The 18,755-nt window shown below is 37.2% G+C and overlaps 1 protein-coding gene across 1 annotated transcript; it reads right to left on the bottom strand.

Annotated features, from left to right (window-relative positions):
- Window positions 1-3,738: 3,738 nt before the first annotated feature.
- Window positions 3,739-18,670, bottom strand: LOC104150147 (centrin-3). Its single transcript, XM_068924610.1, has 5 exons — window positions 18,427-18,670; window positions 15,261-15,396; window positions 14,042-14,156; window positions 12,139-12,330; window positions 3,739-4,196 (listed from the first exon to the last, which is right to left on the bottom strand). Exons 1-5 carry the CDS (start codon window positions 18,441-18,443, stop codon window positions 4,153-4,155), a joined length of 504 nt encoding a protein of 167 aa, XP_068780711.1. The 5' UTR covers window positions 18,444-18,670; the 3' UTR covers window positions 3,739-4,152.
- Window positions 18,671-18,755: the final 85 nt, after the last annotated feature.

The raw sequence follows: 18,755 nt of genomic DNA, 5'->3' as shown, positions 1-18,755 counted from the left end.
AGTCAAAGGAAAATGCAGCTCCTCCTTCAGATACGGCTGTGTGTACAGCAAGGCAAGTTGCATTCACAGCTGTTACCTGCTCAATAGTAGGACCCAATTTAACAAAAATAAGAACTGCTTATGTGAGGAGAGCATCCAACAGATCTGAGTGGACAAAAATCTCCAGCCACATGAGTGGCGATGAGCAACTAAAAGCAAAAATCTAATGGGGTATAAACTCTTCCAGGAGGAGCTGAATTTATGATAACTGTCCTCAGCCTGTTCTTGTGTAAGCTGTGATAAAAAACCTTTGCTAACTTTAACAAACTTCACTAAACCTTAATATCCCAGAACTCCACAAAGCCAGCAAAACTTGCCTAAGACAAAATCTTGAAGGATTTGTCCACACTCGGCTTCATGCCACAATGACCACACATAACCTCCTACAATACCATTCTATAGGTAAATGTCTGCCTGAGCTGTAGCCGCTGTGCAAGAAGTGAAGGCGTACGCTGAGCTATGCCATGAACTTCAGGGGAGCCCGGGGACTGAAAGACACAGAGACAGCTTAAAATGGAGCCCAAAGCCCTGCCACGCGGGCTGCCGTTCCTGCTGCATGGGTTTGTGGCTCAGCACAGACTCCTTGGCCTTGTGCTCAGAGCTCTGGGCATGCCGTGCCTCTTCCCGCGTGCCGCTTTGCTCATCCGTCCCTTTGGAAACTCTCTCTTTGGCCTGCACTCTGTTGCCAGGCAAGTTTTCTTGGTCTTCCTTTTCCTCCTTGCTAAGCTCCAAGCGTGCAGCTAAGAAAGGCTATGCTGCAGCTGCACGCGTGGTGAACACAGCCCCATCATCAGAGCGCGTTCGGGAGGTGTTTCTGAGCTGTGGCAGAGTCTCCATATGATGAGGCATATGTAACCTTAACTTCGGCATTTTCTGACTTTTGATGACTTAACCATGCCACTGAAATGAGCTGATACTTTTCCATGAATAAAAACATAAATAAAAATATTTGACATTATATACTTAGTATTAAAAAGATTGTTCGAAAATAAGTCAGCAGAGTAACATCAATATACAGTGTACTCTGGGATGTGATTTTTACCCATTCAGAGGTTTGGAACTACCTCAAAGTTATATTGAATTTATTAGAGAGTGATGGACTATCTGGTAGTTAAACTAGTGTAACTGTGGGCTCTGAGAGAGCAGCTCTGGTAGATTGTACTGCAGTGGATTAAGACATTATTGCCTTAGCTGTCATTTCTGGACCTGTACTAGGTATCACTACCCTCATAGCAGAGGTAACAGAAAGGAATTTGCCCCAGTTGCTCCAGTTCAAACTCCTGACATTTTAACATTAATCCACCTATCCATGTCTGGAAATAAGATATGCACATTCACAGGGCAGTTCTGGAAGATGCAATAATGACTACTGAACCTTGATACTATTCTACAACAGACAATCTAAACATGCCAAATGACTTTCTTTCTCCTCTGACATTGGACATAAAGAATAAAACAACAAGGAAGGAAAATCTGTATCCTATGATATACCAAGTGAACTACAAAAAAGCACCAAGATAGGTGTAAGCTGTACAAAACACATAGAATTAAACTTGTGTTAATGCTAGGGCCAAGCAGAGGGCTTCTATCTTAAAGCTGTGGAAGCCAATCTATCACAATTAATGTTGGTGTGTGAGCAGCAAGAAAAGCCAACAAGAAACTGCAGCACGCACAGTACAGCAAGCACAAATCTGCAAGAAGCACTAGTTCAACAGTAAGCAGCGCAAAACAAGCGTGGTTTTGGAACGCAAAAGTCTCCCAAACACCAACATGCAGGGAAAAAAAAAAAAAAAAAGCAAGGGCAACCATTGAGACAATATCACTGAATATTATACAGCTTGTTTCTTTGCTTCTTTTTATTTTCTTCTGTGCCACTCTTGCAGCCTGAATAACTTAGGAGAGCTCCCCAGTTCACTGGCCTATACCTATAGAGCCTTGCACAACTGTTATCTAGCCCATAACAAGTGCTCCTACATGCCAAATCAGTAAAAATAAAGTAAGATTTTAAAGTATGTTGCAAAAGCTAGGGATAAGGCCTCAAACCAGAAGAGACAGAGGGCATCTTGCTGTAAGAGTTATAAACAGAAGATGACACCTATCAAGAAATCATTCATGAATCATCTGCTGAGGAACAGAACAGTAACCTCCCCACAAAAAGTCATTTGACAGCTACAGTAAAACGTTAGAAAACTGGAAGATTCAGAATAAAGGTATGATGCTCGGGAAGAAGTGTTGTCCATGACTACTAAGGGACCTTTTAAGTTCTAAATCACTTTCACTGTTTGCAGAACATAAAAATGTTCCTGAAATAGTTTATATTGAAAAGTTAAAAGCAAAACCAATAACTAGTGAAGTAGATGGTATCTTCATTGTTCCTAGAAAACGGCTTGTTGAGAACAATTCATAGGCTCAATCCTAAAAACTGAAACTTTGCTCTTGAACATTCCCTTCCAAGACAAATCTGCTCGGATTGCAAAATACTGGTTAAAGGATTTTTTTTTTTTTTAAATAGTAGTTCTTTTTTAAATGGTAGGGTTTTTTTTTTAAATTGTTTTATGTGGTTTTGCTATTGGATTCTAAAGCATTTTACTTGACTTGTGACAAGCTTGCCGTATTTATTCCAAAGCAAAATTTTCTTTTGTATGACAGAATCCTTGAACCCTAACTTGTTTTTCATCTTTCCCTACTTCCTAACTGAAATGAATATAAATGAAATAAAAGATAGTACATCTGTACTATATGCAGCAGAATTTTTCCCCATCAACACTGATCTTACAAATACGTAATGCTGTTTACTGCTTGAGAAAGAACCTGCTTATAAAATCAGCCCCAGATGCAACACAGAGAAAGTCTTCCTCAGATTTTAGGACTAAGACATTAACTGAATATTAAGAAGACTGAAATTCCCAGCAAATACCAGATTCTCCTTCAGCCCTACCAAGCTTCACCGTTGTTTTATCCCTACCATTTTTCCTGTTTGTATTTTCATAGATTAAGCTGCTATAATCAAAATGAAAATATCTAAATAAAAAGAACAACCCTTCCTAGCAAAGGCCGTTTGAAAGACTTCTCTCTCAATAAGAATTATCCAGCCAGGAAATCCCAGTCAATGGTCACATACCACACCAGGGTTCTATATGATGCGTCTATTCGCGTGACTTGGTCAGTGAGATGGAGCTACTGCGAGTTAATTTCAATTGCTATAACCTTCTGTATGAATAGATTGACATTGATGGCTTAACAGGAAGCAACATATAAGAACGTTGCAGTACATACTTGAAAAGGAATAGGAAAAATCTGTTAACGTTGATAGGCTTAACCTCTGTCTCCAGTAAATTGCTAGCTCTGTTTGTTTGTGCAGGACAAACGTGCTCATAACCCCAGTTACTATTGACAGTTAAAAAGTAGCTTGTTTTCTAACAAAAAAAAAAAAAAAAGGATTAATAAGATTTAAGTTGCATTTGGACAACTTAAGTGCATTTTTTGATACAGTTTACCAAAATGCATAGTCACCTGCCTTCTGCCACCATATAGGGGTGATGCAGAAATAGGAAATTTCAACTCTGAAGATGCAAATGCTTGCTCATTTACTGTTGCCATTCATCTAGAAGAGCAGAAGCACAAGCCTATATATGAAACAAAATTTATATTTTTTGAAGAACTTATAGTCCAGTTCAAATTAAACTTCAAAAATACAACTTTCAAGTAGCAATAGTAAAGAACATTTTATTAAAATGGAAGCTTGTCAAACGTTATATATCAAAACTAAGGCCACAGCTAATGCTAACACAAAGTCAACTTCAAAAGGTTCTTATAATATGATTTAATTTAGAAATCTTGTACAAAGCTATTTTACAAATGAGTACTCAAACATTTGGAAATGTATCATTACTTACTCTAAAATGATGCATCAATTATTCTAGTGATATTATTTAATGATACAAAATATCGAAGCATCAGTACATAAAACCTGTGTTTCTTTTGGTCCTGTGAGGAAAATAATTTTCTGCATGACTCCAGCTACAGATATGAACAGAAGTACAAAACATTGTAATGGTAGCTGCCAATGATTCCTCCCTTCTTTGTGCTGAATTAGCTTCTTCTTTTATGATGTTAAATATCTCCGGTCATAATAGCAATGAACTCTTCCTGATTGACTGTAGTAAAAGAGAAAGTTATTAGACAAACAGCAAACAATTATAAACCACAGAATAAAATAATTTATCTGTATTGTATATAAAATATACAATAAAATAAAATAGAATAAAATAATGTATCTGTATACATTTTACTTAAAGGTTTCCCAGTTAGTATTCTTTGTGTTTGAGCCATTGATAACTACAGTTTATAAACACAAGTCTGGATTTTTTCTTTCCGAAGAGTTTTCACTTTTTTTTTTTTAATGTAATAGGATAAAGTCAAAATGCAAGCTTAATTATGCATAGCACTTAAGCCAGAATCTAGCTTATAGATAATAAGCTATTATTTCTGTCCAATTATGAAAGTAAAAATATTCTAAAAAAAGGAAAAAAGGAAGAAAAATATTGGGAAAAGTATTTAAAATAACAGCTAAGCAAAAACGTTTATAATTCTAAGAATTGTTTTTAAAAAAGTTATAAAAATGTTAAGATTGGTTGCTATTTATCCTTTATGCCTCTCTCTAGCAAGAATGCCACAACCCAAGTTAGAATAATATTCTGTTTTGGTCTCAAAATAATGATTCAGACCTTTGTGCCCAAAAAAACCCACAGTATTCCTCTCCCTCCTAAACACATAATACTTGCTAAATACAATACGAATTTTAAGATCATTAGTAATGATTCCATAAACTAGGTAGAATTAAAATGGACTTTTCACAAGCTTTTTCCTCTCTGAACTTTCTTCATTCTTCAGTTATAATTAACTGAAATTTTAAACAAATGTACTTGAAGAAATTAAGTCATAATAATAAATTAATTAGCAGTCATTAATTATTTTTGCTTCACTTATACCTGAGCTATTGACCTTACTCATATGTTAAAACAGAGCCACTGTAAAAGAGTTAACCAATGAGCATGCTCTCTCTGCAACTAATTACTGTAATGGGGAATGGTTAGAATGAGCCAGTGGTACGGAGATGGCCATACATGTATGAAGAATTCTCCCTGACAATTATTTGTCCCAGCCCTGTGCCCAGGTTATTCCTAAACAAAGCCCTGAAAATTAAGTATTTACATTTACAGCTGGAAGAAAATTAAACAAATTCAACTATGTTAAAAGGGATAAAAATAAACTTAAATCTGCTCTGCTGTGACACATTTCAGAAAACATGAATTAACTTTAAATTTAGTTTAGGACCAAATACTCTGAGCTGTCAGCCAATCACATAGCTACACCACGTTTACTACAGGTAAGACCTAGGTTGTCTATATGACCTTTAAAAGCATTTCCACAGCTTTACCCAATTAATTTTTTTCAGATATAATTATTATTCTGTACTTTCTAAATTTTTAATGTTTTGGGTTCAGATAATTACAATATTCCTGTAATTTCTCCCTTGTATACTGATATCTCTTTTCCAAGTTAATTTTATTTTAATGCATTTTTGTTCGTAGAACATAGTAGTTAGCAATGACCTAACATAAATCATCAAAACCACGATGAGGATTAGTATTAAAATAAAATGTACATACTGAGAAGGTGTGAAGGAGCTGAAACACAGCTGCACCAATTAAAGAGTGGGAATATGTTTGGAGCACAGCCCAAAATTTATAATAAAGACAAAAGAATAGATGACTGGAAAAAAATATACCGGATATTTATATGTATGAATATTTATCTGTTTGTTCCTAGAAAACTGAAGGTTTAAGGGCAGAGTGAGGAAAAAAAATACATTTAAGAAAACAAAAGAGGTGTTTGTTGGCCCATTTTGCCTCTTTACAGTTCTTTATATTCAGGGAGAGTTCCAATTCTTGATCAGTTACAGTGAAAAATCAAAAAAAGTACGGAAACTTATGTTCCAGGGTTTGAAATAATCAATTAAAGCTTCACGGCATAAAAAAATGAAAGCTTTTTGGTTCAGTTATACCAGTCAAAAAGCACCACTAAATAGCATATTGCAACCTATTTTCACTTGTTAAGATTCTAGAATTACTTTAAGAGTTATACACAAAAATTTGCAGATGGAAAAAGATTACATATTGAAGTCACTCAATTGCATACAAAAATACTTACAAGTTATCTTATTTAAGATAATTTCCAATTTCACTCTTTACGTGATGAAGAGAGGGATACTCTCAGCATACATGACCTTTCTTGATGGTAGTAATCTTAAGGATACATTTGGAGTCCAAGGTAGCTTTTCAGTAAGCCACATTAAATGTAAATCCACAGATAAAACTCAATCCGTTTAGTTGCAGGAAAAGAAATTACATGTAGCCACACACGGATCTGGCAAGATGCCAAAGTAACCGCAAAAATCTAGCTACTCCCTAAAATGTAATAATTAAAGTGTGAGTCAAATGTCTGGCAAAGCCACTAAGAATTAGAAGATGAAAGCATCACTTTGCTTTGGCAGTGATATTACTTACTTGTTTAGGTCACATGACTGACACTACCACCAGGGTTGCAGCCTAATTGTTCTATGCGATTCATAAATGAAATAGGTATAATAAAAATACGATCCTGAAAGTCATTTTATTCCTACAGGAACACACGTGTAACTAATTCTTAAAAATTAAGAAATGTATCTTAGAAGCTATAAGAGTAAAAATAATATAAATAAATATATATATTGTTACCTCTGGTTTTATATAAACATATAGTCATGAAAACACAACAACAATGGCAGGAGACAGTACTTTTAACACTGATAGCAGCTTTATGCCATCATACTTACACACAACTTTATATATGCTACTGCCTGGCTTCATGAAACTATTAATATAAAACTGGTAGTAACAACATGCCAATGCCACGCCTCAAGTAGTAAGGATCTCAAGGAAGAGGGACAAGTATTTAGCGTGGGTTAAGACTATGTTCCTATGTTTTACAGGAATTCTCTACTGTTGCTTTTGAAGTCTCCGTTTGCTACACTTTACTGAATTTTATATACGGTTCTTAATTTCCCATATCTACAATCAAAGTAAATATGTATCTTTGTTAGTATTTAACAGAGAATAAGTTCTGAATTTCCTTTAATTCTACATTTAGACGATTGATGTCTGTGAATATGCTAAGTCTATTAAAAGATATCAAATGCATTACTCCATGCTAAGAAATACATTATTCCTGTAAGTTTTGAATACTTTTCGAGTTACTGAACCCAATAATCCTCATAGCCCAATGTCTTGCTCAAAGGAGGGTCAACTAAATCAGATTGCTCAGGCCCTTGTTAGTTAAGCTCTGAATATCTCCGAGGTTCCAGTATTTCACTATTTTCATAGGCTGAAAAAATTACAGCTTCTTTTCACCTTCTCAGAATCTAGAAAAACCTTACGTGATTTTATAAATCTTTCCCCCAAACAATCCTCAGGTAGAGGCTACTGTCCAGGAAGTCCAGTCCCTCACCAGTCTAAATGATTACTGCAGCATAATACAATGCCCTCCTTTGTAAGCAAGCCTACGGGCGCATCGGATGCTCTCAGCACATCAGTCTAATATATGAAGAACCAAATGAACGTCAAAGCATTCTTTCTATTTCTGTGTTACTACCCCAGGACATTACTGACCAGAGGGCACATTTTAGACACAGAATGGGATAAAATGCAACAGCTAGAATGTTACATTCGTTTTACCTCTTCAGCCATAAACCTGCAAGTAGGACTTTAAGCACTGAAGTACGAAAAATTACCAAAAATATATGACCCGTGTATTTTCTTTCATATAATTAAAGAATAATCTATCACTTTCATTTTGATAACTTCTGATTACTGTGAGAAAACACTTTGAAATCCAAACAGGCCTGCTATTCAGAGCAGGCAACACCTGTCTCTTGGCATGCAAGTTCAGCTTGGTATCCTGTACTATCCAGCAGCTGAGGAGGTCCCATCAAAGTCATGCAGAAGAATCAGATTTTGGGTATTATCAAATAGACGGAATAAACAGTCTTTACCTCTTGACTGTGTTTTCACCTCACAGAACAATTTCAAGATATAGCTAGCCAAACTGTGCGCTAGGCTGTTTGGAATTGATTTCTTCTATCTTGAGACTAGGGAAAGAATGCATTCATAGGAAAAGCAAAACAACTCTACAAGAGAGGTATGAAAGACATTTCCATAAAGTATTGAGGTCTTTTAACTTTTCCAGTACACAGAAAAAATGATGGGTGAATAAGGTGGAGATTCTTTCAGGTGTTGCCTAGGGACATGATGGACTACTGAAAAATACAGAATGGAAAGAAAAAAAAAATTCTTCCCCAAAGTAGCCTATTGAGATTGACTGTTTGTTACCTGCTTAATAAGAAAAGAAAACAAATGAAATCAAGGAAATTAAGTATGCTTACAGGATTCACATTAACCAGTCTCTTTCTGATACGATTTCTACAGACTGTTCCAGAAATATTCCATAGCCAGTTCCAGTACTGCACACATACCACAACTGGAAGCCAAAGGAAGTTTCAAAGAACCACAAATCCAAACATCCTCCCCAAAATATCCTCTGACATCTTTGTTTAATAATATTGCAAAGTGGAAATACAATAGTATAATGATTAATGAATTATATAACATTCAAACAAATCAGAAAGAGAAACGTTGTGACAATTCCCAGTTACCCCGGCAATCTTTCTCAGGCTTGCAATGTGTTCGCAAGAGTTATACGCAATGAAATCAGAACTAACCATAGTCTTTCCTAGTTTCAGATTTCCCTCAATGCTATGACATATATGATCATGAAATAACTATTATCCCATTTAATATGAAATAAATGTTGACTTGGACTCTAGAGAGTTAAGGGAGAACTTTATTTCAGTGAAGCTTTTTTTCTAATTCTATGCCAGAATCTGAGACCTAAGACTGGATCATGTTTCCTATAGATAGATTCGCAAAAGACAAAAGCTGCATGAACTTATATTCCAGAGTTTCTAAAAAATAGTCATCCCCAAAAAGAAGTCATCCCCAAGGACCAGGAATATGGAAATAAAACAATTTACCTTTGCATATGCAGACATAAATGTTTCGAGAATATATACATATATATTTTTTTTTTTTTTGGGGGGGGGGGGGGGGGGGGTTACAGAAACCTATGTACTGCGTACCAGTACAGCTCACTGGTTTAGCTGGAAAAACTAGAAGTTCTGACTCTAAAGGTGCCTGAAAGTTCAGTGTAACATGGATATCAATAGACCTTATCTTGCTACGAGCAAAACAATCTTTCAAGTATAAGAAGGGTGTTAAAAAACAAGTGGTATTATTTCTATATTTAAAGTATCCATTAAAAAGCTACCAACTAATAGTCCCATTTTTTTTTCTTTGTAGAAGAAGAAGGAGAATTATATGACAGCAAAATTTTGTGACATGATCCAGATGTTTGAAGCTAAATGGAACAGTGAATCATAGGATTCTTTACTTTTTTCCAAAATGAATCTTAAAAAGCTAGAAACAGCATCAGTTTTCTTTAAAGAACAGAAAACACACAGAACCTTAAGGATAAACAGCACCATATATAAACATTATGCTGTCAATCTTCCACATTCAATCTCGTGCTTGACTACTCTAACAAGAAGAATGAATGGATGAATGAATAAAAGGAAACTGAGCCGTTCACTCTTAGGTGATCAGTTTGAATTCAGAAATGTAGCCCTGATCCAAAATAATTATGACTCAGTAACCTTCCTGAAAGAAGCTAATGGTCTACCTTCAGCTTCTAGTGACATTCAATTTCTAGTGTCCAAATAGCCACATGATAAAAACCATCCTCAATCACAATTCTGGCATCTCAGTTGGCAGCCTCAGCAGAGCAACCAAGAACAAAATATGTCTGTTGGCTGACTTTTTCCTACTCTTGCTCACCTCTATGGCTACCCCTTCAAAAAATGTAAAATGAGAGCCTCTAAAGAAACATGCAGAAAAAGACCTTTCACCTATAACTACTTTGAAGAATTCAGAAAAAACAGGTATTGTTAGTAATGCAATGTTATTACAGTCATTCCTTCTAAAAGTAAAATAACCTTAAAACAGAAGTATCTGCCTAGACCAGCAATCAATCTAACGGCTGGAGAAAACAACCATCACTCTCTGTTTGCTATACAGCTGCTGAAAAGCAGGTAAGTAGGTGTCCTACTGTCTACTGGAATTCAAAGCTAAAATCCTGTGTGCCACTGCACACAAATAGGTGCCTGAAAACAAGATTTGCAGATGTCAGTATACTGACCTCCTTCAATTAACCTATAGGAAATGCTGAGAGGAGGGGAAAAAAAGGAAAAAAAAAAAAGAAAAGGAATTCCATTTTCTCATGATACAGCTCCAGTGAAGCAGTAAGTGAGTTTAGGGATCTAAACAGGAAGAAAAATAATGCTTAAAAACCTAAATAATTAGTTTGCTGCTGGCTTAACTCCTTTAAATATCTATCCTGTGGGATCAGATACTGCCAGTGCAAGAAAGGGATGGGAAGACATTGCTGGGAGTGTGGAGGAACACCAGAATTATGCAGCATGGATTTATCATGAAATCATGGCCTGAGACTCGCAGACAATTATTAGAAGACAGTATTTCCAAAGGAAAGAAATCACACTCTTCTCAACAATACACTGAATTTTATAGTAACAGTATCAACAATAACACTATCATGGCAGTTGAAACACTGACCTTCACAATCTCTGCCTACAGGCTCCATATTTACACCACTGAAATGGAATGCAGCCTTCCTATTTCCACAGCACTGGACCATATTTAAACGTCCCACTGTACCTCTTGAAAGAGCAGGGGTTTTTTGTTTCTGCATTTGAGTAAGTGCAAGCAAGGGCAAGTCAGCAATTGCCAAACTTGGAGTTGCCTTCCCAAGTGTGGAATAACAAGCTATCACAAGCACAATAGAGGGGAATAGCATCTGTCACAAGGCTTACAACGATGCAACTTTTTTTTTTTTTTTTAAATTAGTAGTGGGAGTTTCAAGTCCAACAGATGAGGTGGCTCATAACTAGAAATGGTACTGCAACTGAAGAAGTTGGTGAACTGCTAGTGCAATCTCACATATTGGCAGGCATCACGCAAGAAAAACTCTGAGGGAGGTTCCTGTGACTGTTAGCGATGCACAGTCTATGCAGATGGGCTGAAGTGAGTGGTCTCTGAAATTCAAGTATTAAGCTTTCTGGTGTAAATATAGGGGGCTTTTTGGCAATTGAAAAAAACCCAAAGTATCACTGCTCAGGAAGGCTTAATTAGCTTTATTTAATGAGATTTAATATATTTGTTTACTAAATCTTTATCTAGCTAATAAATCTTTTCTGCAGCACACTATATGGATCTTGCTCATTGCCCAGAGCCACTTTTCATACTACAGTCTTTAGCACTCTTGCTCCCAAAAGCATGTTCAAGACCCATCCAAGCTGATCCTGCACAGACTTGAGGTAAATCCAGCGTGGTTTATTAGCTTAATACTCCCTTTCTCACCAACATATGGAAACCACAACATCGGCGCATTACCACTGGAGAAACAATGGACTAGATCACAGGAGTGAGAACTTAGCTCTTCAATGCTTTTACTAATGTACATGGAAATAAAAATGCAGTGCAGTTAGAATTCAACGGAATTTCCCATGTACCAATTAAATTACTTTCACTTTCAACTATACTTTTACCAGTCTTAATAGCAGCTGGCTGAATGGGAGTTATTGGTGAATTTAAGGGCAGAGAACTCAACTGGATTTTTAGACTTTAAAACGTGTTTCCAGGACTAGCAACTATCAAAAACAAGTCTCACAGAATCACAGAATGGTGAAGGTTGGAAGGGATCATTATGTCCACTGTTTGTCAGCTAAATCAAGTTTGCTCTGGAAATCATTTAGAAGAAAATCAAAGAGGGTAACGCTGCAGATTTCAGTCACTTTCAGAATACAACTAAATGTTAACTGGAGAGAAAATTAAGAACAGACTATACTGGATTCTGTCTCTTAACACTTACTTTCTCCGTCTCCATCTTTATCAAATTCTTCAATCATAGCCCGCAATTCTTCATCAGTCATATTTTCACCAAGTTCTCTCGCAACCCGGCGCAGGTTTCTCAGACTTATTTTACCAGAGTCATCATCATCAAACAGTTTGAATGCCTTGAGTATTTCTTCCTGTGGATCTCTGTCCAATATCCAGTCTGTCACTATGATAAGAAAACTGAAGTTAGTCTAAGAAACTCTGAAGGGTAAATTGAGAATGACATTAACAGAATGAGGTAATATTAAGAATGAACACTTCAGATCTGATCTACTCTTTTATCCTTACCCATTTCAGTCTAACATGCATATTTGTTTTGCTGCTATTTGTCCTTTCTCATTTCTCTTTTCCTAAGATATGTGTCTCTTGAGGACACACCAGTTACGGCCAAAGCCTACACAGCAATTTAGACATACTCATGCTTTCGATACACTTTCCAATAGGAACTGAAAATACATGCACTCCTAGTCTGTTCCAAACTTGCAATTCAGAACAAAAGATCACCTCTGACAGATGCAGACATGTGAATCTGTTGACTTTAAGTGTTATGATTTGATAGAATATTGACTTGCAGAGAACAGTGAAACAACACTGAGCAATGAAAAACACTCATCCTGACCTTCTCTTTTAGATATAAAACTGCACAAACAAAAAAAAAACCAAAATCTAAACCCATGGGTTATCGAAGGGACGCTATTGTGAACAGCAAGATGTTAATTCTGAAAGGATTCGTCAATCTTGATTATTTCTTCTATCTTACGCGTTTGTCAGTTTCTATAACAGAAAAAACAGACAAAGTAATCTGCCATATAAAAATATTTTACTAGCAATTATTTCAGACATTTCTGGAACCAGGTGTAAATATCTTCACATCTTTGTACCTCCTAGTCTTGTATTACAGGACTTGCCATTTATGGCTTTCATCAAGCCATTAAAAACATGTCATCCCTGCCGGTGCATAGAGAACCACTTGGATCTGCTACTGTTTGCAGATGGAATGCCTTCTCTGGTTTAGTGAACTTGATAGGAAAAAATTTTCATTCAAGCTCATATATGTTCACTATATCAATGAGCTTTAAATGCGTATATAAATCCTTCAGATTTAGATTAAATTTAAGTATTTTCATTTAAAACAACTATCTATGTATGACAGCTTACATCATTTAAAAATTCTACTTTTTAGGGCAAAAAAGATGACTGCAACATTATCTGAAAAACAACAAAACACTAGGTCTCTAAATATTATAGGTATTGTGACCGTACGAAACAAGACAAAATATCACTGTACCTTTATACATGTCACATCGACCATTCCTACGTTTAAAACCAAAATTAACATTTGTATAGATAAGAAAATTACTGAATAGAGTTAGCAATAGCTTCACCTTTTCATAAATTAAACCACGGAAAACTGATGGCTTAACAACTGTTTCATGATATTTAAACAGCTCTTCAGAATTATTTTTTCTGTAACCTATCTTGTCTAACTCCCCAATCTTTCTGCTAGAAGTGGCATCTCATTTAATTTCTAGCATCACATTTATTTCTGTGTAAACAGGAAGGAGAATCCTACAGTATTCAAAAGCAGCACAAGAATATCTACATTTGTGTGAGCTAAAGCTTTTTCATTTGCAGGAGTCTGAAACAGATTAGGACTATATGTACACTAATTCCTTTCATACTGATTCCATGATTCAATTCCACATATTAATTGAGTATGCAGTATGCAAAGAATCATCTTCCTCCTCTAATCACTTCTATTAAGAAAAACATAAAATGAAATTTCACATTTCTTAATGGTACTAAATAACTGAAAAAGCATGCCAAGTATTGCTTCTCTACCCACTTTTTCTAAAGGTACACAACCAAATACATACCAACTTCATTAAAATCATCAAAGGTGATCTTGCCCGTCGCTTCTCGATCATAATCTTTAAGTATTTTCAGTACATCAGCTTTTTTCACATCAAAACCCAAGGCTCTCATTGCCACCTTTTGGAATAAAACAGAAGTACAACAATATATGAATATTATTACATGGATAAAACAGATTTATTTTTATTTTTGTGGAGTATCTTATTATCCAATACAAAACATGCACATCAGTGGAACAGGAGCATTAATAAGTAAAATTAAAAAAAAAATAAAAGCAAAAAAGTTTTGTATATAAAATCATCTAAAACTAGTATTAGCAACTGGAACATCAAGTTACAATGAAACAACATCATTTTGTAAATTCAGAGATTTTTTTAAGTTGGCCCAATTACTTCTTAGGACAAGTAGATTTTTTTTTTTTTTAATCATTTTCAAAAATATTTCAAGCACTTTAATCAGGTGCTATAACACAGTTACAGGGAAATTCTGTCTTTTTTCAATATAACAACACTGAAAATCATTCCTCAAATTATTCTTCTTTAACATGCACACTGAGATCATGCCTGCTCATGGGTTTACAAGTCATCTTACAAATGACTTAACTTACTACTTCTCCACTGATGCTATTAGGACAACATATGCCAATTTGTTTTTTATTTTTGTATCAGGTTAGGAGTACATGCTTAGCTTCCACATTTCAACTGCGACAGTAATTTCTCAGCACACACTAACGTGACTGCTTGTAAACAAATGAACATACGCTAAACCAGAAATGGAAAACCACAATGCTATTGGATAAATCCGTTCAAATCTATGCCATGTGCTGACTTCTTAGAGAAGAGGTATTTCTTAGTTTTATATATCTCTGTTTTTCCACAGCACTGGCCATTTCAGGGCCCCAGTATCTAGTGCAACAGTGGAGAAACATCGTTGCAAATAATCAATAATCACAACTGCTGGGAATACAAAGCATACTGCAATTGGACAAAGTGTATTAACAGCCCATATATCCAAACAGTACCTAACACATTGTGGCTTCTGGTAGAGATAAAGTACCTGAACCCTGAAATAAAATGACAATCACCGTACCTTTAAGATAAAGACATTTCTGTAACAAGAATTAAAGTAGAAAATACCCATATCTTCTTTCAAGTAATTCTTGAATTACTTGATAAAACCAAACTGTGGAACCAGAAGGTTAGATTAAGTACTTCCTTTTACCTTTAATTCATGATAATTTATTGCTCTATCTTTGTCTGTATCAAACAACTCAAAGGCATCTTTAATTTCCTGCTTCTGCTCTTCTGTCAATTCTCTTCTTTTCTTCCTTTTAGTTTTGTCTACTGAAAGTTCATTCCTGTATGAAAAGGAAGCTCACTGTAACTGATTTCTGCTGGGAAAATAAGGCTCTGCATCATATTTTCCCATCAATAAGAAACACCATAACAACACAGATCATTCTACCTTTCTCATCCAATCTTTTCCCAGTTTCTTCCAGCTTAGAGTAACACTTGAAATAGACAATAGCTTTGTGAAGACTGAATGACAAGCCCTCTCCTCCCACCAAAAAAAAAATTAGTAGAGGTGATTTTGTTAATAAATTATGAAAAAAAAGAGATAGAAAAATGCCTGTCTAAAAAACATACTTGAGATTACGAACCTGAGTAGCAGTTGAAATGATACAGCTCCTTAAGACACTCTATTCCTAAACTGTAGGAGAAATAGTTTTCAGAAAGATTGACCAGGAGGCTTAACAAGGCACTCAATTGGGCTGTCTGACTGGTAAAATGGATATTAGTTACCACAAATCTTTGCTTTTCTTACCAGAAACTGTTTTTACATAAACAGCATTTATGGATTTTTAGTAATCCTTTAAATCATACAATCTAATGACTTTTCTGCTCCATTTGTGGTATATACAAAATGGACAAGCTCAAGCACAAAATTAGCACACACTGCTCACATACAGCCCTCTTTTCCTTGGCTAGTCTAGAAACAAGATTAAATTTTCAGATGATAGGGACAGAAGATATATGGTATACATGTTGGGAATGACAGTTGAAAGAAGTGTGTTGCTCATATGTAGATGGAATGGAATTAGTATGCACATAAAATGAACAGATAGGTTTATGAAATGTGTAGTACAGTATACTTGCTAGAAAAATATATGCATTACAGAATGTACGGATTACAGAGGATTAGGGAAAATGCATTTATGCATAATCCAATGGAATATTAATTCACAAGAATGCTTGCTGAAAGGATGGGACAGGTTAAGGATGGTTTGGAATGAGCAAAGTGTAAGTTTTGCTGTGGCTGTAACTGTGCTTTATTCATGTTAAAAGTTTGACTGGTGTATCCAAGGTAATTGCTTGGAAAATGCCCATTTCAGAGCAGGAATTCTACAAAAAGAAGTGCATTTGAGGTAACAGATGAGAAGAGTGAGACTGTCAGTACTCATAGTACACTCTTGGAAGAAACAGACATACGTGAAGCTTAGCAGCACACCTTCACAGTGATGGTAGCTAACTGCAGTGACTAATCCACTCTGCTCTGCAATCAAGAGGCCACATCTGAACTATTATGCTCAATTTTGGATCCCTTCAGTACAAGGGAAACCGGAGAAAGTCTAACGTAGGCTAAGATGCTCAGGCGGCTAGAGCTTGTGATGTACAAGAAGCAGCTGAGGGAGCTGGATTTGTTTAGCCTGGGCAGGGGAAAAGGGATAGGAGAAAGAGTAAGGAGGGAAATCCGAGTGCTGCCTTCCATTACTTTGAAGGTTATTACACATAAGACAGAGGCAGGCACTCAGAGATGTGCTGAGGAAGGACAAGAAACAACAGCTACGAGTTGCAGCAGGGGAAACTGCAATAGGATCCAAGGGAAAACATTTTTCACTATGAAAGTAGTTATGCACAGGAACAGTTGCCCTGGGAGATTATAAAACCTCTGTCCTTATAAGTTTTCAGAGCTCAACTGAATGAGGGCCTGGGTGAGCTCATTTAATTTTGATTTTGACCTGCTCTGAGCAGCAAGCTGGTTCCAACCTAAACTACTGCATGATTCTATATGCTGTCAGGAGGAAGCAATTTGATACACATTTTTTTTTATTTGCAGCAGAAAAGAAATGCATACAACGTCATTTACTGTAAAACGCACAAAAACTACTGATGAGTGAATGGAAAACCACTTGTTCAAAAAGGTTATTTGTTTTCCACATCTCCTTTAATTAGCTGCTTTTCCTTATCCTTTGTTAAAGGAAAAATTAGCTAAATTTAAACAAAACCAAAGATCAAACATGCAGCTGAGACTCAGCTTCCAAGAACCACTGTAGTGATACTAGCGCAAATTCCAAACAAGCACAAGGAAAATGCAAGTTGCACAACTGGACCCGCCTCACACCACAAGATCCTCAAAGAGCGAGGAGTGTTTAAAAGACCTGTTGAGACAGTTTAATTTCACGCAGGCTTTGTATTGCTATAGTTTTTGAAAGGACTAAAATAACTCTGAGTTGGCAATGTAACTAGAATAGACCCGGAAAGCCCCCATTTTGTGAGCTGTGATGACAAAACATACCCATTTAGAAGTCAGAAAGCAGATTAATTTTGAGCTGTTCAGAAAGAAGGATCTGTCTACTCAAGTGTTTATTTAATGTCTAGCATAAAATAATTTTTTTAAGAAGACTTTGAGTAGTACTCAAATTCAAGTAGCTCATTGCCACTTCTGCTGCAACCACTTTTACTATATGAAGTGTAAAGTTGTCAGACTGGAGAATTAAGGACTGTGTATACCACATAAACATACCAGACAAGCTTGAAGACAAGGATTTGTGAGGTATAGGATTTATAAGCCACAGCCTCTTTTTACAACAGTTATTGAGTCCTAATGGAAAAAAAAAAACAAAGGCTTAAGAATAGCTGCTGAAGTCTTGCTTCTGGTGTCATTTTATCCTCATCAGAAAAAAAGAAATCAACTTAGAGTTTATTAAGAGGCTTTTTGAAGCCTTTGTTTTTCAACGAGCAGGTGAACTTTTCAAAGCAAAAACGGTTCTAGAAAGATCCTAATCAGGCCTAATCCGCCCCGGCTGTGCCCAGCGATCCTCTCTAAGGGGATCAGACATAAGCGGTTAACGTTCCAGCCGGCCTCCCCTGACACAGCGCGCGCGCCCGGCCGCCGCTCCCGCTGCCGTTGCCGCCGCCGCCTCGCTCCCGCCGTCACCCTCCTGCTCGCCGCCCTCGTTTTGCCCGCAACTCGCGGGCACAGCGGGCGGCCCCGGGGGGAGGCGCCCGGCGGCGGGACCCGCGCCCGGCAGAGCGGAGGCGCCGCCGCGCGCAGCCGCCCCCATCCCCAAACGGCGCGAGGGAGGAACCGCCCAGCCGGTACCGACCTCAAGGACAAGCTCATGCTCCCGTCCCCAAGCCCGGCCAGCGCGGGCCGCACTGTACTGGGCTACCCGGCAAACAGCGCGCCCCACTCCGCGCTCACTTCCCCGTGGCAACGCGGTACAACAGCGGGCCCGCCAACCCGGGCCCTCCTGGCCCAACCGCCGGCCCTCTGATTGGTCGGTCCAGGAGACTCTTCCCACCTCCTCGCGCGCTGAGCTCATTTACGGGTTGAGGCGGCTGCCGCTCAAGGGGGGGGTGCTCCTCCTCGTTGTTTGTGAGGGAGGCGTGGTTACCCAGAATGCCGCGCGGCCCTGGCGTTGCTGGGCGGGGA

Source organism: Struthio camelus, chromosome W, assembly GCF_040807025.1.
Source record: "Struthio camelus isolate bStrCam1 chromosome W, bStrCam1.hap1, whole genome shotgun sequence".
NCBI classification, from domain to species: domain Eukaryota; kingdom Metazoa; phylum Chordata; class Aves; order Struthioniformes; family Struthionidae; genus Struthio; species Struthio camelus.
Note: the sequence above shows the minus strand (reverse complement) of the source record. Positions and strands in the feature narration are given on the sequence as shown.

Bases quoted from the DNA above. Each gene is read 5' to 3' on its own strand.
- LOC104150147 (XM_068924610.1), bottom strand. The intron at 12,331-14,041 runs GTATGTATTTGG...TTCTTATCATAG, and splicing joins TGATGATTTTAATGAAGTTG to TGACAGACTGGATATTGGAC. The intron at 4,197-12,138 runs GTAAGTGTTAAG...CTTTTACTACAG, and splicing joins TAAAGATGGAGACGGAGAAA to TCAATCAGGAAGAGTTCATT.